Below are 26,677 nucleotides of genomic sequence, written 5' to 3' on the forward strand. Positions count from 1 at the left end.
GGAGGGGCACCATCTTAGTTAAGGGCAGGACTGTGGGCTTTCAGGACGTTTTCCAAGGAAGGCCGGAAACAGGTAATTGCGTTTCCACATTTTCCGGAAGCCTCTCTGCGAAGCACAGAAGGGTTTCCCATGGCGTCGTCCCCGGTCCGGTTCCCGGTGGCGGATGTGCCTGGGGAGGCCGGGACCGGGCGGACGAGGGAAAGCAGCCCAGGGGCCGTGAGGTTTGTCGGATGAGGCCGTGTCTGCGGCCCGCGCAGAAGGCCCTGAACCGGGACGTGACGCGGGAGACCTATGGCTTCCTGGGCGCGCTCGGTGAGGTCCGGCGGCCCAGCCAGGACCCAGTAATCTGTGGGAAGCGGGGACTGATGCGCCCAGGGGTGATGGGCTGGAAGTGTGGAGCACCGAGCAAGCGCCCTCAGTTCTCTTCTCGGGTTCTCAGCCGAGCCCAGTGTTTGTGAGGATTTTCAGGCCCCAAACCCAATTTTATCTTTTAGGTGGAAAGAGAGGTGGAGGCGTGGAGCCCAGAGGCCCAGGATCCAGATCTCTGCAGCTGTGAGCAGAAACGAGGGAAAGGTCCTTCACTTCAAACCCCAGGTTGTGACCTTGGAGAACCTCCTCCCGCACTCGGAGCCTCAGCACACACTGCCCACTCCAGAGCCCCTCCGTGTTTCCCTGCACCTGATCTGCACAAAGGGCTCAACAGAACAGCTAAATTGAGACTGGTAGCACTCTTGGGGCCACGTTGCTACCATCTCTTAGGAAGGCACGTTCCAGTTCTGGTTCTGGTGCACCTTCAGCCACCCGCGACTAGTGTTCAGTTCTTGGGCTGAGGCTCCTGGTCCCTCTTCCAAGTCCCACTTGAGGTTACTTCACTGAAAACCATTCACCTAACTGGCTTTTCTTTCTGGATTATTTTCTCCCTTAGTGCATTCTGCTTTCTGGACTGTATCTCTCCCGCTCCTCAGAGACGGAGTACCCTAGATATAAGAGCCTATTAAAGGAGCTGGTGCTTCCTGGAATAGAGGGCACGCTTCGGGCCTGTCCGCACTGGGGAAGCTCATCCAAGGATTCTGTCTTTTACCCAGAGCAGGTCAAGTAGCTAGCAAGGACACACATGTGGTGTCAAGCCTCTGTTGGCATTGTTTGGTCTTGAAGACTTAGAGGTGGCCGTAAAGAGGACAGTGGCTTCAGGTGAGGAACTCTCCTGCCCCACACTTGCTCTGCACATAGTGCACAAAGGTATCAAACTTAGCGAGCTTAAAGGGTTTTTTCTCCAAATTTTTATGAACTAGTAATTGCAATGTGCTTTTTTTTCCCCAGATATTTGCATGTTTCCTGGATTTTGCATCTTTTGAGTAAAGATGTATTCTTGGGCCACAGCAGCTGGAAATATGATGCTGGGGAATTTTTTTTTTTTTTAAAGAAGGAGTATATTACTTGTGATTAGAGTTGAAATCAAGGCATAGTTATCTTCCGACTTAATTTTTACTGTAAGGTTTGTATTTGTCAACAGTTGAGAGGTCTTTCTGACCTATTTAGATTTGCTAGCCCTACTTTAGAACAGGAAACTCTTGAAGGGATAAAAGCAAGGAGGTGGGGGGGGACTAAGCATGTCTATGTCAGGAGTGGTGCTAGGTGGCTCAAATATCTCTTGACCAAAAGACTGCTTCTCCAAATACCTGGGTTCCAAAGATGATTATTAATGGGAACTGAGGGTTATTTTTACTTCATTACGTAGCCTCTCCTGAATTGGTAGACCTGGATTCCAGGTTCAGCTCAGTCCCCACTAGCTGTGTGGCCTTAAGCATATTATATTATTACATTATTCAGATGTAAACTGACAAGTAAAATTTATGAACTATAATGACCTCCTGCGTGTTTCCTAATTTCTCATAATTATCTGATCAAGATTCTTCAACAAACATTTACAGTTTGTTGGGCAATAAAACAATTTGAAAGCATCATTTTTGTATTTTTATAATGATTGGCAGGAAAAACATGACACCAACCACTTATGAGCAAACAGTTTTAGTCTTGAACGTTGCAATCTGATGGTTAACAGCCAAGTGTACTTAGCTCCATCTTCTTATGTTTTCTCCATCCCTAGTGCAAAGAGAAATGATTTACAACATAGTACCTGAATAAACAGAAGTATTTTTTGGTCCAAGTGAAATGCTTTATAGCTTCTCTTTACATAAAGTTCATTCCCTGTTTTGTTTTGTTTTTTAAATTTATTTATTTTTGTCTGCATTGGGTCTTTGTTGCTGTGCACGGGCTTTCTCGTTGCAGCGAGCAGGGGCTACTCTTCATTGCAGTGCGCAGGCTTATCATCGCGGTGGCTTCTCGTTGCAGAGCACGGGCTCTAGGCACGCGGCTCAGTAGTTGTGCACAAGCTTAGTTGCTCCGCGGCATGTGGGATCTTCCCGGACCAGGGCTCAAACCCGTGTGCCCTGCATTGGCAGGCGGATTCTTAACCACTGCACCACCAGGGAAGCCCCTGATTCCCTGTTTAAAAGGATACTTATTTCTGAGGATCTGTTTTTTTCCTTACTCCCATTTCTACACTGTTCACACAGTGAATTACCTCCAGAACTCAAAATGTTTTAAAATAAGCACATAATTGTTGAGGCAAAATCAGCAGAAGTCACACTTAAAGCCAGAAAGTATTTCCGGTGAAAAACAGCAAGGACAAGGCCAGAAAATATAAAGACTGAAAAGGCACTAGCATGATCAGCAAAGAACATTTCTGAACACAAAGGGGAGATTCGGCATGTAGGGCAGGCAGGAGGGCAAGCAAGGAATTGTTCCAAGACCAGACTGTGGGCTGCTGCCAACAGACACCTGGTAGATCTCATCCGTCTGTTATCTCCAGTGACCGGCCCCACGCTTAGCAACTAGAGTCTGCATCCTGCCTGACTGCAGAAATATTCCAAAGGTGGGAGTGAAAACATCTAGCACCTGTAGTCAGTCCAATGCAAGCCATTGAGATGACCCCTCTCAACTCAAAAATAGGAAGACACTGAGTCTAGGAAGCAGAGGATACAACCCAAGGGCAGGGAGGGAAGACCCTGGATGACAGCTGAGGCCCAGTCTGTTTTGGAGAGAGGGCTGAGGGCCCAAGGAGGGAGATTTCCCAGGGAAAAAAATGGGGATTTGAGATTTGATGCTCCCCTTGGTAATTTGCAACAACTTAAAGAAGCAGAGCAGATAACACAAGGAGAAAAGACAATTATAAAATTGAAGAAAAGCAAACAGTTGACAAGAAAGGAAGTATAATAATAGCATATATTAGGAAATGCTATTTACAATAATGTATTGCAATGGGCTTTCCTGGTGGCGCAGTGGTTAAGAATCTGCCTGCCAATGCAGGGAACACGGGTTCGAGCCCTGGTCTGGGAAGATTCCCACATGCCGCGGAGCAACTAAGCCCGTGCGCCACAACTACTGAGCCTGCACTCTAGAGCCCGTGCTCCACAACAAGAGAAGCCACTGCAATGAGAAGCCCATGCACCGCAATGAAGAGTAGCACCTGCTCACCACAACTAGAGAAAGCCCGCATGCAGCAACAAAGACCCAATACAGCCATAAATAAATAAATAATTTATTGCATTAAGTATGTTGTAAAGAGGTCAAGGGAATGGGGCTAGAAATTAAGTATCAAGTATCATAGCAGGGTGCCCATAGTGTCTAAAATGAGTATACCAAGAAAAAGCAATTTTAAAAAAAAGTGTAAAATGAAAGCTCCAGAAGAAATGGCTAAGAGTGAAGTGTATTGAATCAGTTTAGGAAGATGAAAAATTTCTGGAGTGGATGGTGGTGATGGTTGCATAACACTGTGAATGTACTTAATACCACTGAACTTAAAAATGGTTAAAATGATTTTTTAAAAGAGGTTAAAATGGGGCTTCCCTGGTGGCGCAGTGGTTGAGAGTCCGCCTGCCGATGCAGGGGACACGGGTTCGTGCCCCGGTCGGGGAGGATCCCACATGCCGCGGAGCGGCTGGGCCCGTGAGCCATGGCCGCTGAGCCTGCGCGTCCGGAGCCTGTGCTCAGCAACGGGAGAGGCCACAACAGTGAGAGGCCCGCGTACCGCAAAAAAAAAAAAAAGAGGTTAAAATGATAACTTTTATGTTATGTACATTTTATCACAATTTTTAAGAAAAGGGGGCTTCCCTGGTGGCGCAGTGGTTGAGATTCCGCCTGCCGATGCAGGGGGACACGGGTTCGTGCCCCGGTCTGGGAGGATCCCACATGCCGCGGAGCGGCTGGGCCCACGAGCCATGGCCGCTGGGCCTGCGCGTCCGGAGCCTGTGCTCCGCAACGGGAGAGGCCACAACACTGAGAGACCCGCGTACCGCAAAAAAAAAAAAAAAAAAAAAATCCAAGAGAAAAAGTAGATTGGAAGTTACCAGGGGTGGAGAGGGGGCTGGGGGGGGGGGGAGGAAAGGAATGGGGAAGGACTGTTTAACGGGTTCCAGGTTTTCTTTTGTGAGGATGAAAATCATGTTTTGAAAAATGACACTAGTGATGGTCGCACAACATTGTGAATGTAATTAATGCTACTGAATTAAAAACTTAAAAATGGTTAAAATTTTATGCAATATATCACAATAGAAAAGTATGTATTGATTGGAAAGGAAACATGGGTGATACCAATGTCCTACATCTTGTTTTGGGTGATGGCATACATTTGTCAAAGCTCGACGGATTTCACACTGAAGATCCGTGCATTTTACTGTATGTACAATATAATTCAAGTTAATAAAAAGTTTAAAGTAGTTGCCTCTAGGGAACAGGGTGAATGGGTAGGGAGGCTGCCTTTTTCATTACAAACCTTTTGTATTACTTTTTTAAAAACCACGTAAGTTAATTATTTTGGAAAAACTTAAAAAGTAATTTAAAACTTCTCCATTCCAATTCCAGCCTCACCAAGCACCTTCCTTCGCCGGCGGCTCCAGTCCAGAAAATGAGCGAGCGGAACTGCCGGTGCAAGGAGTCGTGTCGGCTCCGCAGCTGTGCACCCAAGTGTAAACGTGTACCTGATCTCTACCTCGGCTGCCCCCAGGGTTTGGCCAGGTGTGTGCGTCTTCCCGCAGGGGCCAGAGACCGGCTTGCGGATCCCGCTGCCGGGACGCGCAGAAGGAGACCATCGAGTTCAAAGTCCCGAGCTCCACAAACACCGAGATCGTTGCTGGGTTCCAGATCCCGCCTACAGAGAGTTCCGCGTGAAAACGCCCCGCCAGTCCCGCGTCGCGGCACAGCCGCTTCCTGCTGTCGCGGCCAATCACCGGCGTGCAACGCGGCCAGCGGGAGTGCTGGAAGCCGCGGGCACGTCCATCTTTCTTGATGGCAGGAAAGCTCCCCTCAGCTCCCACCCGTTAAAACTCACCTGCACGGCCATTGTATTTAAGGTCAAGTGGGCAATGAAAAGCCAGACCAGCGCCATGTTTGATACGGTCAAGGGACGGCGCCCTTAAGAGCAGCCAGTGACAACTGAAGCCTGGATGTCGCCATATTTTCTGAAGGCACCTTACGGATCCCTTAACCCGGGTGTGTGTGTCCAAGCTGCCAGGAAGTGACTAAACACCGAGGGTGTTTATTTGTCCCCATCAGAATCCCGAATCCCAAACAGCCAACCCTGCTACTTCGGTTCCCTTCGGCTGAGTTCGGAGGCGAAGACTGGGCGGGGCCCCGGGCTCGGGAGCCCTTCCTGTGGACGACGAGAGCTGAGGCCAGGCGCGGGGAGCAGGCGGCCGCTGCTCTGGGCTGGAGGCCACATGGCGCCGCCCCCGGCCCCGCTCCTGGTGCTGAGACCGGGGGAGACCGGGCCTAGTTGCAAGAAGTCTGCGGCCATGAGCTTCGCGGATGTGGCCGTGTACTTCTCCCCGGAGGAGTGGGGGTGTCTGCGGCCCGCGCAGAGGGCCCTGTACCGGGACGTGATGCGGGAGACCTACGGCCACCTGGACGCGCTCGGTGAGGCTCCGGGTCAGAGTTCGCCTGCTCCTTCACTGGGGTTCACAGGGGAGATGACATGAGGACCCGGAGGATTGTGAGGCCTAATCCCGCACTATTCCACCAACGACACCAGCCACCTCCCATCCCCAGCGCTTAAGGTACCCTCTCGAGAGTCCTTCCATCTCGCATCCGCTTGCTTCAGGCAGGAGCACTGCAGACCCTGTCCAGGTTGATCCTAAATTCTGAGGAGGTGACCTCACCCTGACAGGGGGATGCCATCTTCCCAGGGCAGCCTCTCAGGCCAGCACTGTGATCCCTGTTCTCTCCCAGGATTCCCAGGCCCCAAACCAGCCCTCATCTCTTGGATGGAACAGGAGAGTGAGGCTTGGAGCCCCGCCGCCCAGGATCCTGAGGAGGGGGAAAGCCTGGGAGGAGCTCTGAGAGGTGAGGGATGGTCCCAAGTTTCCCCCAACCCCAGTATTCCAGGGCTTCCTGTCTAGCAGTGTTTTCTTTCAGATCGCCACCTCCAGCATCCCTAAAGGAATGAAAGAGTCAACAGATGTTGGATACGGGAGAAGGAAAAGAGGCAGACCTGATAACAAATTTTTCAGAATTTGGTACAGTAGTCAAGTTGAGACCAGAGTAAGATAATCAGGAGCCCAAGTCTGAGACTCTCTCTGGGAGAAGCGCTGTTCATTCTCCCCTTTTCAGGGACAACTAAAATCCCCTAAGAATGAAAGCAGCTTCAGGTCTGCCTTTCACATTCTCAAACAAGGCAAAGCAGTAATTGGCCAGTAATTGACAACTTGGCTCTTCTTCTTTCACCATCCCTCAGCAGAGTGATCTTAAGCAAATATCTTTACTCCTCTGTAAATGTCTTAACCCTGCAAAAAAATGAGAAACCACCATAATAATAGCTACTGCTTATTTATTTATTTAGGCTGCATTGGGTTTTAATTGCTGCGCGCGGGCTTCCTCTATTTGCAGCAAGCGGGGGGCTACTTTTCCTTGCGGTGTGTGGGCTTCTCATCGCTGTGGCTTCTCTTGTTGCGGAGCAGGGGCTCTAGGTGTGCGGGCTTCAGTAGCTGGGGCACGTGGGCTCAGTAGTTGTAGCACACGGGCTCAGTAGTTGCGGCGTGCAGGCTTTAGAGCGCAGGCTTGGTAGTTGTAGCGCACAGGCTTAGTTGCTCCGGCATGTGGGATCTTCCCTGACCAGGGATGGAACCCGTGTCCCATGCATTGGCAGGCGGATTCTTAACTACTGCGCCACCAGGGAAGTACTGCTATTGCTTACTGAGCATTTACTAAGTACTTAAGATGCTTTTACTCATTTAATCCTCCCAACAAACTTGTGAACTAAAGAAACCATTATGATTCCCGTTTGACACATGAGGAAGCAAGGCCCAGATAAGTCACTCTTAAGAGATTTGACCCCTGTTTACCATCCTTTAGAGCCTGTGTGTTAATCACTGGGCAGTACTTTTCTGGCACTTCCTTAAGTAAAAGCATCCTATAGACTGAAACGATATAAGCGAATGTGTTTTAAAATGTAACTTGATTCCTGTTTCCTAGGAGATGCCCCAAACAAAAAGGAAGAGGAACCCAAGACAGGGCCAGGAGCCAAAGGATCCGAAAAGACTCCTAGGAAGGAGAGGCCTGAAGAGCTGGTTAAAAACAGCCTTGACTCAACCATCAGCAAAACCTCGGCAAGAGCAGAGCCACCCAGCAAAGCTGCCTGTGACCAGAGTGCAGGTGCGCAGCCCCCGGCCCTGGTGCCCAGTGTAGATGCTCAGACCAGCCAGCGGCGCCACGTGTGTGCAGACTGCGGCCGCCGCTTCACCTATCCCTCGCTGCTGGTCAGCCACCGGCGCATGCATTCGGGTGAGCGGCCCTTCCCCTGCCCCGAGTGTGGCATGCGCTTCAAGAGGAAGTTTGCCGTGGAAGCGCACCAGTGGATCCACCGCTCCTGCTCTGGGGGCCGGCGGGGCCGGAGGCCCGGAATCCGGGCTGTGCCTCGGGCCCCAGTCCGAGGTGACCGGGACCCGCCGGTGCTGTTCCGGCACTACCCGGACATCTTTAAAGAGTGCGGGTGAGCGGCTCCCCCTGGCTGGGCTTGAGCCTGACCTCAGCGCTAAGGACTAACTGGGCCCTGAGGGAGGCTCCTGAGTCAGGAATTTGGGACCCAAAATTCATCCCTTGGTTTTCCCTCAAGGATCCCTCTAGTTTCCAAACCTGTAAAAATAAAAGTGCCTGTAAAGATTCAGAGATTAAACTTGACACCTCCTCTCCCTAGTCTTTCTTAAAAAATGAAGAGAGTGACATGCTGGATTTTTCTCAAAGTGTTATCTCAGTAGCAGGTGCAGCCAAGATCATGTGCAAACACTGTCTCCAAAAAAAATCCCCGCTGCTTATCTGCAGCAGAGGTAAATGCTCTGGGGGACTAAGGCCGAGGAGGAGGCCTCAGATGTAGGGCATGGTCTAGTCGCGGGTAACTGACACCAACAGGAGGCTCAGGCAGTGGAGTGGGTGGAAAGAATACAGAAACACCGGGTGCAGACCTAGTCTCTGCAACTTGCCCCCAAGGCGTAGCTGTTAAGTCACATGCTTTCCCTGAGCCTCAGCTCCTTCATCTGTAAAATGAGGATCAATAATATCTACCTCGGGCTTCCCTGGTGGTGCAGTGGTTGAGAGTCCGCCTGCCGATGCAGAGGACATGGGTTCGTGCCCCGGTCCGGGAAGATCCCACATGCCGCGGAGCGGCTGGGCCCGTGAGCCATGGCCGCTGAGCCTGCGCGTCCGGAGCCTGTGCTCTGCAACGGGAGAGGCCACAGCAGTGAGAGGCCCGCGTACCACAAAAAATAATAATAATAATAATATCTACCTCAAAGGGTTAGTGTGAAGACTGAAATTGTAACAATATGTATGACACAGTAAATGTGCAATAAACGTTTGTTGAAACACAATTGAAAATGCTTGTCGATATGTTACACTTCAGACCATGAAAAGAAGTCTGCTAAGGAGGCAGGGATGGATAGCAACAGCTGTGTTTCACAGATGAGTAAACTGAGGATCAAAGTTTCACCGCTACAAAGCAGGAAAGCTGGAAACTGGCACTGTGCCCACACATATCTACCACTTCCTATGAGCAGTCAGATCTGGGCAGAACAGGGGTCAGGGGCTCAGGTGAGGGTGAAGTGAAGGAGCCAGTCTCACCTGTCTGGGGGAGTCTCAGCAGGAAAATGAGAGCCCCGCCAAGGCCAGAGACCTTTGGCAGTCAACATTCAGTGACCATATATTGAGTGGCTTCTGTTGGAGAGACTGCCAGGTGATGAGGGAATCCCAAGATGAGGAAGGCTAATTTCCTTTATTCAGCAAACACCGTCTGAAGACGGGTTTTGTGCAGGGCGCCAGGGACACTGACTCAAGTCCAATGTTCAAAACAGTGATTTGGGCTGTGATGGAGGAAGTCCAGAGGCACCACTTAACCCATCCTGGTTGGTGATATGCCAGGAAGTGTAGCTTGGAGAAGGAGGTGGTTGTGCTTCCCATAGCATTAAGAGGAATTGGTATGTAGTGAGATTTTTAGGCAGAGGAAGCAGCGAAGGAGCCTTATTTCCTAAAAAGGATAAAAGAGGGACACAGCATGGAGTAAAGGTTAAGGACATGGGTTCTGGAGTCAGACTGTCTGGGTTCAGGTCCTGACTCAATTGCTTTATAGCTCTGCAGTCGTGGGCAAATGACTTCTTGCTCCAAGTTACCTCTCCCTGCCTTAGTTTCTTCATCTATAAAACCTGGATAATAATAGCACCTACCTCATAAGACTGACATAACGATTAAATGAGATAACACAGAATGGTGCCTTGAATATTAGTGTTTAATAAACATCGGTTATTGTTATTATTCAAATACAACACAAAATAATATGTGAGGAGGACCAAGAGGAGACCGAGGAAGGTTTTCTGGAGGAGGTGGTTCAAACTAGCCTTGAAGGATGAGAAAGATTTCAACCAGGATGGGCATGTATGGGGAATGGTTGGCAGTTCCACTTGATTGAAACATAAAGATTGAAAGTAAAGAATAATGGATGACAGATGCAGCCGGAGAAGTGGGACCAATCTGGGAAGACCAAGGATCCCAGCGGGGACCTTGGAGTTCACCCTGTAGGCACTGAGGAGCCATAGAAAATCCCCGAGCAGTAGCAAGGCTGTTTGACAGGTCCCATCAGATGTCTTTGCCGGGACTTCCCTGGTGGTCCAGTGGTTAAGAATCCATCTTGCAATGCAGGGGACGCCGGTTTGATCCTTGGCCAGGGAACTAAGATCCTGCAAGCTGCGGGGCAGCTAAGCCCATGCACCACAACTAGAGAGCCTGTGCACCACAAGGAAGAGCCCGCGTGCCGCAACTAAGACCTAATGAAGCCAATAAATAAATATTAAAAAAAATAAATATTCTTAAAAAAAAAATGATGTCTTTGTCAAACAGTGTGGAGTGTGTTCCGTGGGAAGAGCCTGCACATGAGAGATCTGTTTGGCGTTTGTCCCCAGGTAGAAGCGATCAGGAGTGGGACAAAGCTAGAGAGCAAGACTCTTTCTTTCAGTTGCTCTTGTTTGCTGACCTTGGAATTGGGAAGAAAGATACTCCTGAGAGGCTTCTGCCATAGAATTTGCATGGCTCAGTGAATGAACAACATGAGCTGTGAACAGGTAAGCAAGGGAGCCTGGGCGCTGGACAAGGGGCAATCAGGAGTGGGAGGGTGTGAAGGTCCAGGGGTGACCAGTACTGGAGGGGGCGAGTCAAAGAGGAGGGGGAGCTGGAGAGTGGAGGAGCCACCGAGGAGGGGGGAGCAGAACCAGGCACAGTGTGTCAAGCAGAGCTGTCTCAGCACAGAGCAAGTGCTGTCTGCTCTTTCTCGTTTATCCAGTTAACAAATATCTACAGGGACTTCCCTGGTGGCACAGTGGTTAAGAATCTGCCTGCCAATGCAGGGGACATGGGTTCCATCCCGGTTCAGGAAGATCCCACATGCTGTGGAGCAACTAAGCCCGTGCGCCACAACTACTGAAGCCCGTGTGCCCTAGAGCCCGTGCACCGCAGCTACTGAACCCACATGCTGCAGCTACTGAAGCCCGCGTGCCTAGAGCCTGTGCTCCGCGACGAAGAGTAGCCCCTGCTCGCCGCAACTAGAGAAAGCTGCACCCAGCAACGAAGACCCAACGCAGCCAAAAAAAAAAAGAAAAGAAAAGAAAAACCAACGAACCAAACAAAAAACAACAAGAAAATATCTACTAAGCATTTACCATGTACTAGGTACTATTCTAAGTGCCAAGGTATAGCAAGGAAAACAGACATAGGCATCCTCTTGGACTTTACATTCGGGTAGGGTGGGGAGAGACAAGTGATAAGCCGGCACATAAATAAGACAAGGTACTGTAATTGCAAATAACAAGCACTACAAAGGAACTAAAACAGAGGACATACTGGAAGTGCCTGTTGCGGGGGGGATACCTAGGCCGGGCCTTGGTGAGGAGAAGCTTGAGATGAGATCCAAAGGATGAGAAGGAACCAAAGGGCCGCTCAGTGTGGTCAGGAAAAAAAAAAAAGGAGCCAAGGGGAACCGGGTAGGGTCGCAGGATGTGGGAGTGGGGGAGGGCAGGGTTTCAGAGGCGGGGGTGGGTGGGTGCTGGGGTAAGGGGGTTGCTGGGGACAGGGTGTGGGAGAGAGGGGCTTCTAAACAGGGGCCGGCAAGTGCCAAGTTCTGAGGTAGGGATGAGTTTGGGTGAGGTGCTGAAAATGAGTTTGGAGGCAGGGGAAGGAGTGTGGGGAGTGGGAAAGGGGCAGGTCACAGAGCTCTTGCTTGCCATGATGTGAAGTTTGGATCTGATTCTAAATATACTGGGAAGCCACTGTATCATTTCTGTTTTTGTTTTGTGGTAAAATATATGTAACAAAATTTACCATTTTAAATATTTTTAAGTGTTCAGTTTAGTGGCATTAACATTGCCCAACATTGCTCAACATTCACGATGTTGGGCAACCATCACCCCTATCCCTCTCCAGAACTTTTTCATCTTCCCCAACTGAAACTTTGTACCCCTTAAACAATAATGCTCTATTCCCCCTTCCCCCAGCCCCTGGCAACCACCATTCTACTTTCTGTCTTTGTGAATTTGACTACTTTAGGGATTAAACCACTAGGGGGTTTTAAGCAGAGTGTCAAGGGTCAAGGTAATCCGATTTGCATTTTAAAAACCCACTCTGGCTGCTCTGAGAGTGGACTGCAGGGGGGCGATAGAGTGGAAATGGAGAGTAGTTGAAGGGCTGGAGGTAAACACTGGAAGATGAAGGGACAGGGCCTGTCCAGGGCTGCACATGGGGGCTGGGTCATTGGAGGGGCACCAGGACCGTGATAAGGTTTCTGGCTGAGTGAGGAGGATGGAGGAGCAGTTCCTGGGGTGGACCTGGAGGTGATGACAGGGTGGACTGTGGCATCTTGGAGCTGGTGGGGAGCTCTTGGAGCTGTCTGGTCCAATGTTTGAAGCAGGGTTTGGGAAACCGAGGGTGGGAGGGGACTCTCTGGGGCACGGGGAAGAACACTTGTTCCTATCTCATGGGAAAACTGTTCCACAGAATACACCCTGAGAAAGGCTGAGGCCCGGAGAGGGGAAGGGCCTGGCTTAGACCACACAGTTGAGTTAGTGGCAGAGGCAAGCCTGGAACCTAAAGCTCCCGATTTCTCAGCTGATGCTCTTGATCTTTTCACTACACCAGGCTGCGGTGCCGGATGGCTGGGAAAGGCAAAGGGCTGGATGCCCAGAGACCAGGTAGGAGACCCCAGGCCTAAATCAGCAATGGACTGAGCAAGAGCTGCTACAGGGTGCCTTTTGTGAAGCCTGTCACCCTCCTGCAGGGCAATTCCACATACCTCCCAAGCACTCGAGTGATATATTTTTTTCCCCGTGACTTGACCCCTAAACACAATCCTTTTAATGCTTAGAGCACATCATTTTAATTTTTTCTCTTTACATTTAATACAACAGTATGGAATTGCATAGGTGACCAAAAGCAGTTCTTCTGACTTCCTACGTCCCTGCTTCTTGCCCTACCCCACATTACAACTGCATACCTGGCCTAAAATCCCACCTGTCTCTGGTTGCTGACATTGTGCCTTCAATAATTGGAGACATCATGGCATGGGTTCTGGAGTCAGAACCCTCACTAGCTGTGTGGCCTGGGGCAAGGTCATTCCTCTGCGCCTCAGCTTCCTGATCCAGAAGGGTACCTATCTCTGAAGTGTTGTGAGGGTTGAGTTAACAGGCAAAAGCACTTAGAACAGAGTTTGGCATGCAGTAAGTGATCGATCAAGATAAGCTAATATTATTAATGTCTTAGTCACATCACAGAACCAACTGCAGCTCTTGCATAGTCGGCCACTGTTCTGTTAGGGGAGCTTGGAAATGGAAGCACATTCAGATGGAGCATGAAAGCAAATGAGTCCTGTCATCCAGTAACTCATCTAACTTTTTTCTTTTTTTTAACATTTTATTTTGGCCACGCCCAACAGCATGTGGAACTTCCCCAACCAGGGCTCGAACCTGTGCCCCCTGAATTGGAAGGTGAAGTCTTAACCACTGGGCCATGAGGGAAGTCCCTAACCTTTTTGTTTTTAAAATAAGTTTATTTTTAAATTTTTATTTAGTTTTCGCTGCGTTGGGTCTTCGTTGCTGTGCGCGGGTTTTCTCTAGTTGCGGCAAGCTGGAGCTACACTTCGTTGCGGTACGCGGGCTTCTCATTGTCGTGGCTTCTCTTGTTGCAGAGCACACGCTCCAGGCACCCGGGCTTCAGTAGTTGTGGCACGTGGGCTCAGAAGTTGTGGCTCGTGGGCTCTAGAGCGCAGGCTCAGTAGTTGTGGCGCACGGGCTTATTTGCTCCGCGGCATGTGGGATCTTCCTGGACCAGGGATTGAACCCATGTCCCCTGCATTGGCAGGCGGATTCTTAAGCACTGCACCACCAGGGAAGTCCCTCGTCTAACTTTTTATACAACAATAATGACAATAACGAGAATCCAGTTTGTTTCACAATGTCAGCAAGGGCCAGTAAATTTGAAGCATTCATGTTACTTTTCTGGGAGCCTGGAGGAGGCAGCGCCAGGAGGCGGTGGAAAGGCTCGCATTAGGAGTCTGAAAACCCTGAGTCACTAATGGCCTCCTGACCTTGGGTCCTAACTGGGTTTCAGTTCCCTTCTATAAAATGACTGAACTCTAAGGGACTGAGAGGCATTCGGCCCGGTGTCCTCAGTAAGAGCTAGTAAATGTGTGGAAGTACTATAGACAAACAGACTGACTATCTCTATAAGGCACAATCACTGTAGGGATAGTTAAGAAACTATTAGAGGAATGGTGGGGGGCTGGGGGAGAGGACATTCACTGAATATTCTTATGTACCTTGTAAATGAAAAAACAAAACCCAAAAACCTGAGAAATGAATTAGTTTGCCAATAATAAAAAAATATATTTTAATGACCGGGTCACTGAGTGGGCCTTCTTGCGGGGATTGGGAAGAGGACATTTGGCCGGACAGCCCCTCCACTCCTAGCCCAGCGTCCCCGTCTCCCAAACCCCTCGCCGCCGCCAGCCCTCCCGCACCCGCGCCTGCACCCGCGCCTGCACCCGCGCCTGCACCCGCGCCTGCACCCGCGCCTGCACCCGCGCCTGCACCCGCGCCTGCACCCGCGCCTGCACCCGCGCCTCACCTTTCACCCACCCGACCTGAGCGCGGGCGCCGAAGCGGCTGCGGCCATCTTAACTACGGGCAACAGGCCCTTGCAAAGCCACTAGCGGAACAGTAAGAGAAGACAACTCGAGGGGGGAGTATACCAGATCATCAACGCCAGGCCGACACTGAAGCTGTTACATGCCTTTCGCTAAAGTAGAAGGACGGTAGAGTGCCACCATCTCTTCTGAGGGCTTCTTCATTTCCCGGCCCTGGGACCAACGAGTTCGCGTAACGAGCCGTTTCCCGCCATCCTAGAGTGGCCCCAACCAAAGCTACTTCCGGTCGTCTGGGCGCGGAGGGACCCACGCCCGCCCAGCACCGCAGGCCGAATCACCAGCGTCCCAACCCGGGGATATGGGGGTGAGCCCAAGACTCCGTCCCCGGCCCTGCTCTGGGCTCCCTGCGCAGGTGCCGGTGAAGGCCGGGGGGGAAGGAGCTGGGAGAAGGCTGAGGGCCACGGGCTTCGTGAAGGTGGCCCTGTATTTCTTCCCCGAGGAGTGGGGATGTCTGCGGTGGCGTACGTTAACCTGACCGTGCTCGGTGAGATCCAGTGTCCCGGATCTCTGAAAAGGGAAGCGGGTGGGTGGGACGAACAGGGCCAGGTGCCTGAATCCACTGAGCCTGACTCCAACAGAGAGGGACTCTGTTTCCCGGCATCCTCGCCAGATCAGCCTAAATTCATAAGTGACCCTCTCCGGTTAGATTTCAACACTGCAAAAACTTCTAAAAAAAGTTCAGAACCTGTACCGGCCTTAAAGGCGCATGGCACACTAACCTCCACGGACTCAAACCAGATCTTTCCCTACAGACAAGCCATCTCCTTGACTGCAGCTAAGTAGAATCTTTGTTCTTTGGACATGCTTCTAGCTTAATGAGCCTTTGTTCTTGCTATTCGGCTGTGTTATACACTGACCTCCAACTCTAACACCCTTCAATGCCCTTCTCAAATGCCATCTTCAAGAAATTCCTTGGGGGGGAGGGATAAATTGGGAAATTGAGATTGACATATATACACTACTATATATAAAATAGATAACTAATAAGGACCTAGTATATAGCACAGGGAACTCTACTCAATACTCTGTAATGGCCTATATGGGAGAAGAATCTAAAAAAGAGTGGATATATGTATATGTGTAACTGATTCACTGTACACCTGAAACTAACACAACATTGGAAATCAACTATACTCTAATAAAAATTAGAAAGAAAGAAAAGAGAGAGAGGGAGGAAGGAAGGAAGAAAGAAAGAAAGAAAGAAAAGAAATGAAATTCCTCCTGGAGCTCTTCTGCCCTGTGCTGGAAGTCTCCTCTAAGCTGCAGCTCTGTGTCCATCTCTGTAGCCCTGAGTACAATCTGCCCAAAGGTCCTCTCTGCACCTGTGCCAGCAAAGCTCCTACCTGGTATCTCTCTTAGAGCAGGTACTTTATCTTGGTTCACCAATGTCTCTAATACCTGGAACATCTAGAACAATGCCTGGCACACGTGAGATGCCCAATACATTTTCATTAAATGCATGCGTAGGTAGTCTTAAGAACTGTTTATTGGATGATGAGGGTTCTTCCCCAGTTTTGCCAGACCCCAAACCAGCCCTCATCAAATGGGTGGAGCAGGAGACCCAGCTGTGGGGTACAGGTGCTCAGGATCCTCTGGAGGAGGAAGCCTGAGAAAAAGCCAGAAAGATGGGAAGTGGAGGTGATGTCCCAGTGTCAACTGTAAGGGAAAACGTTTGTTGAGCAATAAACACCATCTATATGCTCTTTACTGCTGGCATTACTAATTTTCACTGACCTGAATTTATGACACCCACTGGAGATTGCAATCTTGACCTTCTCTTTCTCACTTAATTGGCTTTGAGGCATCCAAGTGGTCACATGATTAGGTCACACTGTATGAATCATCCAGACCGTAGGTTAGTGGCAGTGTGTGAATTCAAGTTTAGGATGGAGGCAGTTCATCTGTCTTCCAGGTCCCTGGTTCCTATAACAGCTGCCCTTCTGGTTGAGAGTATCTCTTCTGGTTGGCCCTGGAGTGGGTGGGAATGTCCCTGACTTGGGAGCCCTCAACTGGCCAATACAGTGTAGAAGGGGGCTTCCAGGGCTGGGTACCCATCTGAATGCTTCTGTCATTGTGAAGGTTGATTCTATTACCTGAACATACGTAGGCCTTGGAGAGTTAACAGGAAAAATGGTAAGTTTTGAATCTGCTGTTTCCCAGCACTCACTCAGAAAAATGATACGTTTGGAAGGGGTGAGCAGAAGTCTATCTGGGAGTTGTCGTGAGGCTCTGGGGTCAGAGACACTGACGTGGCCTTGGAGCCTGTGGCCAAGGCTCCCTGTAGTCAGGACTTTCCCAGGCCCTCAGTCTGTGCCCAGCTTCAACACCTGGCACTCACACCACACCCTCATCCCCACACCAAGTGCAGTCATGCTTTACTTTACCTTCAACTTGGCCCAGTGCGCTCTGTTTTGTGTCGTTTTCTTTGACCACACCATGCAGCTTGCAGGATCCTAGTTCCCCAACCAGGGATCGAACCTGTACCCGCTGCAGTGGAAGCACAGAGACCCAACCACTGGACCTCCAGGGAAGTCCCGGCGCAGTGCACTCTGGAGAGGGACCCTTTACTTGCAGCTAGTGCAGTACCTCTCATGCTACTTGCTGACTTACACAGGCAAGCAGGCCTACTACTGTCCCCACAGTGGCAGGTGCTTCAGCCAGAGGCCACTAATAGACCCACCAGCTTGGTACCATGGCCCTCAGGGTCTGACCCAGGAGTGCAGACTCTGCCCAGGGTTCTTCTCCAGGAGAGTCCAGACCCCTCTGCGAGCTTTCAGCACTACCCAGGGCTCTTCCAGTGTGTGATAGGGATGGGCATGACAGGTGACAAAAAGCCATTACTCTTAATGGAAATTTTCTAATTTCTTTTGTGTCCTTCAGGGGGCTTGAGAGGCTAAGAGAACTTGCTGGGGTTGAGCCCCTGGGCAACTCTGCACCCTTAGTCCTTACGCTCCACGGACCACCCTGCAACAAGCCTCTCTCCTTGGCCAGGCTGACCCCTCCCAAGTTTTAAGTCTTCCCCTTCCCTCCTGCTGAGATCAACTCTTTACTTGCCCAGCTCCCCTAGGGAGAAGCAGCCACTGGGTACAGGATGTCAGGTGGAAGCCTCAGGGGGGCCTTTGGAAGGAGGCAAACAGACAAGAGCTCCAGAGCAGACACCAGAGCTGCTGAAGATGTGAAGTGCATGTCCATGAAGTGTGTGAAATGCTGTGACTGATTTAAGTGGCCAAAGGAAAAATATCAAGGCTTCTTAGGGCAGGGTATTTATGAAGGCTTGTGGGAAGCACAGACTAGACAGTCAATAAATGTGTCCGGTGAGAGAGAGGGTTTGGAGGTAGAGATGATGGAGAGAGTTGGTGCCATTTGCTAAGACAAAGACCCCAGGAGGGGCAGGTTATGGGAAGAAAGGGATGAGTTCAGTTTGAGCCACGCAGAGTCCGAGGTGCTTGTGGGCCATCCATGCCGGGGCAAGGTGGCAGGTGGCTCTGTGATCAGGAGCTCAGGAGCCAAGCTTGAGCTAGAGGTAAAGAGATGTTCGGGAGACGTCCTGTAGGGCATGTCGGGGGAGCGTAAGCTTACAGAAAGAGGGTCCTTCCGACCTTTTTAGACCTCACCCTACTCTTCCCCAGTCGCCCCCACGATCTCCTGAAACAGAAGCTCCCATAATTTCAGGCTTATCAAGCTTCCAGTAGAGAAGGTTCTTTTACTCGCTCCATTTTTTTTTTTACCCTCAACATTGGGGGAAGCCTGCTGTCACCCAGTGATGGCCAGCGGCGAAATTGAACGTCTGAATTAACAGCGCGGAGCGGCCTGGGGTCTGGGCTGGAGGTCGCTGTTCCAAACCTGGGCGGGGCCGCGGCTGCGCCTCCAGCGCGACGGGCGCGGGGACCCGGCGGGGAAGCCGGGCCGCCGCGCCTCCGGAGCCGGGCGCCAAGCTCTGGGGAACGCCGCCTCCGGGCTGGTGGCAGCGCCTCCTCGGGCGCCTGTAGCCGCTGCAGCCATGTTGGCTGAGGGCTCGAAGACAAAGCCACCTGGAGACACCGGGGCGGCGTCATCTGGGCACGATGGCGCGGGAGCGAAGTTCGCGGGGCCGCGTTGCCGCCATCTCTTAGGAAGGCATCTTCCAGTTCTGGTTCTCGGTGCACCTTCAGCCACCCGCTCTTAGTGTTCAGCCTTCCCCGTGGGCCCTCGAGGGGCCGTCCCTGGTCTCCCGGCCTCACGACGGCGCCCCGACCCTCGGGCCGGGCCACGGAGCGTTCTGGATCGCGGAGGCTCCGCGGACCCCGGCGGGTAGGGTTGGCGCTGGCCCGCCGCCGGGGTGGCACTTACGATGGCGCCGCCCCCGGCCCCGCTCCCCGCGCGGGAACCTAACGGGGCCGGGCGCCAGTGGGGGACACCCGAGTCCCTGAGCTTCGCGGATGTGGCCGTGTACTTCTCCCCGGAGGAGTGGGGGTGTCTGCGGCCCGCGCAGAGGGCCCTGTACCGGGACGTGATGCGGGAGACCTACGGCCACCTGGGCGCGCTCGGTGAGGCTCCACCTGCTCGCCTGCGCCCACAACCCCGTCCACCCCGCCCAACCTCTGGGTCCTGCACGTGGAGTGTGAGGCCCCAGAAAGTCGCGACCCTGGGCGGCGGCTTCCCCCGCAGCGTGGGCTTTGCGTTCTTCTCCCCTAGGCTTCCGAGGCACCAAGCCAGCCCTCATCTCCTGGGTGGAGGAAGAGGCCGAACTGTGGGGTCCAGATGCCCGGGATCCTGAGACGGGAGAGTGTCTTAGAGAAGCAGACACAGGTGAAGTAGTGGGTACTTTGTCCCGTGGGGACTTCCTCTGGGTCTGACCCATCCTGCTACCCTCTGCCAACTCCTTACCTGCTCATCAGTTTCCTCCCTGAATTGCTTTCCCAGCTAAGGTTGTTATGCCTGGTCCCTGCCTAGCTCTGGATTCAGCCTAGAAAGGGGCTGTGAGTGTGACCCAGGCATACCTGCCTCTCCACTCCCAGCTCCGCGGTATCTGAGCCCCTCACATCTAGTTGGTCTCTAAGCTCCTTGGAGCTCCGCGTCACCTCGTCTGCTGTTTGCCTGCTCTCTAGCTCCTCTGCCACCTCCTCTGTTTTAGTTTACTTCCTTTTTGTTGTATTTTTGTAGCAGCCTCCTTTCTCTTGGCTTGCACGGCTTTCTTCCTCCACTTATCCTGTCCACCTGTTGCACAGTGCCCAGCCCCTCTGAACTTGTCAATGCCAGTCACCTTCATGCCTCTCTTTGTGCTGCATCCTTACCATCCACTCATCCTCCGTGATCAAGCTAAATTGTTATCCCTCTGACCTTCATTTCCCCAGCCCTGAGGTAGAATGTACTGTGCCTCTGTTCCTTCCCTCTCTCTCTGTCTCTGCAGCTTTTCTTACCATCCTGTGCAGCTGAGGAAAATGTGTCACTCCTAGCTTCCCTGCCTGTACCAAGCTGAGGCCCAGAGGCAGCTGTGGGTCCAGAAGGTGCTTGTATCTAAGAGGCTTCTCTGTCCCCATGTGGGCTGTGGGAATCAGGGACCAGGATAAGCCAGGGTCTGAGCTCTCCCCTTATCTCCCAGCAGGTTCCAGAGACAAGGAAGAGAAAGGACAAAGAGAAGGGACCGAGGCACTGGGGAAGATCCTTTCTGTGGACGCTCAGCCTCCCGGGCTGACGGCTCTCAAACCCTTTTCTGCTGGGTTTTCTTATGGTTGGGAGCAGCCATCGAAGGTGCCTCGCCGGGGTCGCCCACCACTCTGTGCCCATCCCCCGGTCCCCAGGGCAGACCAGAGGCACGGTTGCTACATGTGCGGGAAGAGTTTCGCTTGGCGGTCCACCCTGGTGGAGCATCTGTACACCCACACGGGCGAGAAGCCCTTCAGTTGCCCTGACTGTGGCAAGGGCTTCAGCCAGGCCTCCTCTCTGAGCAAGCACCGGGCCATCCACCGAGGGGAGCGGCCCCACCGCTGCCCAGACTGTGACCGGGCCTTCACCCAGCGCTCCGCCCTCACCACCCACCTCCGGGTCCACACGGGCGAGAAGCCCTACAGCTGTGCTGACTGCGGCCGCTGCTTCAGCCAGAGCTCCGCCCTGTACCAGCACCAGCGGGTCCATAGCGGCGAGACCCCCTTCCCGTGCCCCGACTGTGGCCGCGCCTTCGCCCACGCCTCAGACCTCCGGCGCCACGTGCGCACCCACACGGGCGAGAAGCCCTATCCATGCCCAGATTGCGGGCGCTGCTTCCGGCAGAGCTCCGAGATGGCAGCCCACCGGCGCACCCACAGTGGCGAGCGCCCCTACGCCTGCCCGCAATGCGGCAGGTGCTTCGGCCAGAAGTCAGCCATGGCCAAGCACCAGTGGGTCCATCGGCCCGGGGCGGGGCGGCGCAGGGGCCGGGGTGCCAGTGGGTTGCCTGTACCCCTGGCCTCTGGCCGAGGGGACCTGGACCCACCCGTGGGCTTCCAGCACTACCCAGAGATATTCCAGGAGTGTGGGTGATGGCCTCAACAGTGACAAGGCAAAGGGTGAAGATCTAGACATTGTTTGAGGCCCAGGGTGGCCTCAGGGGCCTGAAACTCTGGCAGCCCCGGGGAGGCCACAGAATTCCCAGCCAGAGTTGGACCTGGGGGAGGAGGACTGTTTCATCTTAGGCCCTCACGAGCTTCATCTGCTGATACCTTGTTCCCTACTGTCCCAGACTCTAGAAGCCCCCTTTGCTGAGTTAGGGCTGAGGTTAGAACCCCCACTAGACTTTCACTGTGGGGAGGCTGTTTCTAAGAGGATTGAGGTGGAGAACTTTGTTTTACCCACTGACTTTACTGCAGAAGTTAAAAACTGATGGCTGGGTACTGAATGTGGTCTGTAGCAGCCTTTAATTTTTTTTTTTTAGCCCAGCCAGCATTTTTAAATGTTATGAATTATTGGTTAAGATTTAAAAATCAGGATATTTCACACAGAAAACCAGGTTTCTGGCCTCTCTTGAAAAATCCGAAGATTTGCCAACTCCACCTGAGCTCCCACAAAACCACAATTGGTGAGAGCTGAGGGGCAGTTGTCCCTTTGGATGGAGACCAGGCTCTCCAGTTCAGCATGCCTGCCACTCCTTGTCACCTCCTGACCAGTGTCAGCTGGCACTCATCATGGCTCGCCAACATCTCTGGCAAAGCAGGCCCTCTCCATCTGGCATTTTTCTACTCATTTACATGACCTGTTGGGTTCCTGTAGTCATTTGAGTTTGCAAACTGTAGTCTACAGCATTCAATTGTTCTTGAATCAGGGATTCAGGTAGAGAGCACATTTGTAAAAGGGTGGCAGGAGAGAAGTAAAAGGAGGCTTTATGTTAGATCTTGGCTCGTATTGCATTTTATGGTTTACAAAGTACTGTCTTGTCCATCAACTCATTTCACCCTCATAATTGCATATGGAAGGAAGCATCTTGCTTGGAGAGGACAGCCCATCAGGAAGAGGCAGTCAGGACTGAATGTTTTGCCCCAAATGGAGTGGTGTCTCCACCTCAGCACCACTCAGCTGACCTGCACTTCCTGTTTTTGAAGGGCAGGGGCCTGAGAGACCCCTCTAGTACTCCTTGGGCCTCCCTCGGAGAGCCCTATGGCTCAGGCTTTGCTATTCTAGGCCCAGCCAGGAGGGCCTCATCACATTTTTGAACTGGAAGAGATCTTAGCTTTTCCATCCTTTTGCATCTGGGGACACTGAGACTAGGGAAAGCTGAGCAACCTGTCCAAGGTCACACACAGAGTGAGATGCTAGGATTCTTTGTTTCCTGCTGTCTTTACCATACCACTCCTGAGTTCCTTGTCAGTGTCTCAGCCAGGGTTCTGGAAGCATCTCCCCCCTCCCTGAGATGACACCCAGGCACTGACCTAGACTAGGGACAGAGCAGCCCAGTGTTAGTGAAGCCCAGGTACAAGATGAGTGACAAAACAGCCACATAGCCAACAAGGCAAGGGAGAAAGCAGCCTTAGATGAGAGTTCCAGGGCCAACAAAAGCAGAGCTCGCATCTTCACTCTCTTCAGGACCTCCATCACCAGCAGAGGGGGACAAGGCCAGGAACATTTGGGGTTAGTAGCCAGAGGGAACTGTACTATTCTATATTCCCAAGCTCTGCACAGAATCCCTCCCCCATCACCCTATGACTCCATCATCCATCTACCACTCATTCCTTTGTGGTCAGAGTCCAGCCTTGTCCAGGTGATGGAAGCAGCCAGCCATGTGCAGACCCTTTCTTGCCTCTGGTCAGGATGACCCTTCCCCTCAAGTAGAAGTAGCAAAGACTTATGTCCTCGGTGGCCTGTGTGCACTTCCCTTCTGAGAACTCAGCCCTGTGTCTGGCCTTAGGAAGAAACCAGATTTGTCAACCTAAAGAAACTTCTATAGGAAGAGGTACAAAACTTGGGGAAAAGACACTTCAGGTAAAGTGATGGACTGACTTGATTCCAACCTAATCTTCCAATCTGACCCCACCAAGATCTCTCTTAGACTAAACTTCACCAGGAGGATTGGCTCATATGCCACCTGTCACAGGGGGAATGTGGGAGTAAGGAGAGGCACCTTGGCAGTAGTAGCTACCTTTGTACCAGCTTTTATTCCCCTAGAGAAGCCAGTGTCCAACCCATCCTTCCCCTGCCCCTCAGCACTGCCTGGGGGAAACTCAGCCTGCAATACCACTTCTCAGGTCAGCCTCAAAGCCAGATCTGGACCCTGTCTGAGCTTGCCAATTAAAGGTATAATTACTACTTTCTCTGAGTGCGCTTAAGTTTTCAAGACTTGCGTAGGGCCCCCAAACCAGAACCAACTCCTCTGCTTCCTGCCCTCGTGACCCAATTTCCCCCTCACTTAATATTTGAGTATCATGGAACGCTTAAGCCTCAGCCTCACCCCCTTCTTGGCTCCTCACTCCTTGGCACGGATACTTCCCCTAAAGGTAAGGCTCCCTTTTCTCTCCACTACCACAGGTTTTTGAGGCTCAGCCCTTGAAGCAATTTAAGCCAGGAAGAGGGTTTTCCTAGGGCTTCATTGGTGCATCAGGAGAAATGCTTGTCTGCATCAGTGAAAACATGAGCCCCATCCACATGGCCAGAGTGAGAGGTCAAGGCCATGACCACATGGCCCCTTCCTAGTTTGTCCAAGCCATGTAAAGGATAAGTATTGATCTGAGCTCCAAAGACCCCTAAATTTGGGGGGAATATTTGTTTATGTGTATCTTTCTAGGAACAGTGCATGCAAAGACGTTTATGACTCAGAAGCTAAAACCTGCTCTAGGCCAATATTTTTCAAAGTAAGGCCTTTCTGCCACAGAATCACATGCAGTTATCTCTTCAAAATGCAGCTAGCTCCCTGGGCCCTGTCCCTAGTTTATTGTATCTCCAGCAATGGAATCTTATGGCTGCTAAAGTTTGAGAGAACCACTGCTCTGAACGTAAAAATGTTATTTTCTAGCTGCTCTTAACGTTAGAAGAGTAGGGGTTGGTGTCAGGGCCTGTTCCAAATGTGTCAGGCCAGCTGATGACTTCGCCATACACAAAGACTCCCATTTCCTTTGTTCTTCGCAAAGGGGCCTGTGTCATGATTGGTCTCTTTCTGGGTACCTCAAAGCTTCTTGAATATACCTGGGCATCTCTTGTAGCATCTGACAGAAGCCCTCTTAGAGGGCTTGTCCTTTGCATGCAGGGAGGAAGCAGATCACACAGAAGCCCCTCTCACACAGAGCCTTTGTCGGGACTCTCTTGGGTGTGGGCCAAGTTGGTTGGACCATGAACTGTGGCTGCACACTGCCCCAGTGCTGCTGCACATTGAGGGATGATGCTGTGGACAAAGTGGCTGCCCAACTCAGGACATGCACTTGGTCAAGTTGGAAGCCTCATCAGAGTCTTCCCTGTGCTTAGAGCCTATCCCTGCTATGGGCATGTGGCCGGCAGAGGCTGGCTGCCTCTCGAAGGTCCATTGCATAGAGAGGATAGGTGCTGGAGGAGGCTGCCTGGAAGTCAGCCAGGTACTAGTGAGACTGAATTTCCACATGGAAATACTGGTGCCAGAGCAGACTGAAGCCCTGGCCCAACTTCTGCTATTCGTGGGGCTTGTGGCCCACGCTATGAAGAGTGCAGGCAGGGACCATGTCAGAGCTGGGGCTGGAGGACTCGCCACATACTTTGCAGGGGACGGCTGCTCTCCTGTGGGAATTTTCTGGTGGGTAAGCAGGTAGGAGGTCAGAGAAAAGTGTCTCATGAAGGAGACTTTTGTCTCTCATTTGTGTGCTTTGGGGATGACCAGGAGGTGGCCCAGGTCCAGCTCTGCCCATAATCACTGCAGTTGTAGGGTGTTCTGCCTGTGTGGGCCCTCTAGTGCTGGACCCTGTGAGCCATTCTTCATGAAGGTTTTAGGACAGACAGTGGGATGGGAGAGAGGCATGGAGCTGGAAGCTGATCCTCTGGAGGGCAGAAAAGGACTCCTGCTTTATTTGTAGGAAGGTATCTCTATCTGTCATTCTGTCTGTAAGCCTCTACTGAGAACTGAGATCGCGTCTCTCCAGCCTTTTCTCCTTTGGAATTCTCCAAATTCTTGTTCTCATCTCCTTTCAGGAGAATGGAAGATGCCATCTTTCCTCCTAAGTAGTTTCCTCCTTTCCTTTGTCTGGTAAGGCAACAAGAAAACACAATCTATGGTTCCTGCATCACTCCCACAGAGAGAATTTGGTTCATTAATTGTCAAGAACACTACCAGGGCTTCCCTGGTGGCGCAGTGGTTGAGAGTCCACCTGCCGATGCAGGGGACACGGGTTCGTGCCCCGGTCCGGGAGGATCACACATGCCGCGGAGCGGCGGGACCCGTGAGCCATGGTCGCTGGGCCTGCGCGTCCGGAGCCTGTGCTCCGCAACGGGAGAGGCCACAACAGTAAGAGGCCCGCGTACCGGGAAAAAAAAAGAAGAAAGAACACTACCAACTAGTTTCAGCAGCAAGGGTAGTAGAAGGACAAGAACTGGATCCTATTAAATTGTCTTTCCAGGGTCACTTTTCCTTTGATTCAAAGCTGCACCTAGGGCAGTGTTTCTCAGGTTCCCTTCCTCTACAAGCCTCTATCCAAGTCAGACAGGACTGGAGAGTGGTTCTCTCCTATCCACTTCCACTCCTGAGAAAATCCAGGAACCAGGGACAAAGGCTCCAAGGGATTGAGTTAAACTCAGTCTTTGGGGAAGGTGGAGGGGAGAGGCAGGGTAACAGAAGAGGAAACAACCTTCTTTCTGCGGCAGGATCCCCCCCGACTGGCCACTTCGGCACCTGGAACCTGTGGGAAGAAGGAAAGTGCTGGGAAAGAGAGTGCGAGAAGAGACTGGGGAGTCAAGGGTGTCTTCCTCAGATGCCTTGTCTTTCATTCTTCAGAAAGATAAAACCTAATGAAGGGTAAATGAGGGCGGGAAAATGTCTGAAAGCACAGGCTCGACAAGAAGGGAGACGCCAGGGACGTCCCTCCCACTCCTCCCGCTAGCACTTCTGAAGCACAGAAGAGGTGGAACCGGCCTGCGCACCCTGCAACCAATCAGAAAGGTGCCTCGCGTTCCCTGGCGACCATTAACGCCTAGCAGTTGGTGTAGTGGGAGGAGGCGGGACGGTGAAAGCACGCGCTGCACCGACCAATCGGTGAGTTCCCTGGGAGGGAGGGGCGGTGCCTCTGGAAACTGGAGGCAGGCCTGTTTCCTTGGCAACGATCCTAGCCCGCCCAGAAGGGGGAAGGGTGAGATTAGGAGAAACAGCGAGCGGAGGGGGCCAGGAGGACTGGGGGTGGGCGCGCCGGTGTGGGGGAGTGGAGTTCGAGGTGGGGGGTTCGAGACTCAGGAGCCTCGATGAGCCTAAGGGGCGGGGCGGGGTCCCGAGGCGCG

The 26,677-nt window shown here is 52.1% G+C and overlaps 1 protein-coding gene across 1 annotated transcript; it reads left to right on the top strand.

Moving 5' to 3' along the window:
* Nucleotides 1–92: 92 nt before the first annotated feature.
* LOC101329857 (zinc finger protein 764) lies at nucleotides 93–23,156 on the top strand. Its single transcript, XM_033841367.2, has 8 exons — nucleotides 93–1,191; nucleotides 4,924–5,973; nucleotides 6,286–6,399; nucleotides 7,528–8,046; nucleotides 14,550–14,743; nucleotides 19,080–19,311; nucleotides 19,460–19,573; nucleotides 20,367–23,156. The coding sequence occupies exons 2-8, from the start codon at nucleotides 5,778–5,780 to the stop codon at nucleotides 21,281–21,283; spliced, it is 2,286 nt and encodes a 761-aa protein (XP_033697258.2). The 5' UTR covers nucleotides 93–1,191; nucleotides 4,924–5,777; the 3' UTR covers nucleotides 21,284–23,156.
* The last annotated feature ends 3,521 nt before the right edge of the window (nucleotides 23,157–26,677 follow it).

The sequence above is a fragment of the Tursiops truncatus genome, chromosome 15, assembly GCF_011762595.2.
Source record: "Tursiops truncatus isolate mTurTru1 chromosome 15, mTurTru1.mat.Y, whole genome shotgun sequence".
In the NCBI taxonomy this organism is placed as follows: domain Eukaryota; kingdom Metazoa; phylum Chordata; class Mammalia; order Artiodactyla; family Delphinidae; genus Tursiops; species Tursiops truncatus.

Coding starts and splice junctions, on each gene's coding strand:
- LOC101329857 (XM_033841367.2), top strand. CDS start 5,778: ATGGCGCCGCCCCCGGCCCCGCTCCTGGTGCTGAGACCGGGGGAGACC. Junction 5,974..6,285: donor CGGCCACCTGGACGCGCTCG/GTGAGGCTCCGG, acceptor GTTCTCTCCCAG/GATTCCCAGGCCCCAAACCA. Junction 8,047..14,549: donor CATCTTTAAAGAGTGCGGGT/GAGCGGCTCCCC, acceptor CTCCACTCCTAG/CCCAGCGTCCCCGTCTCCCA.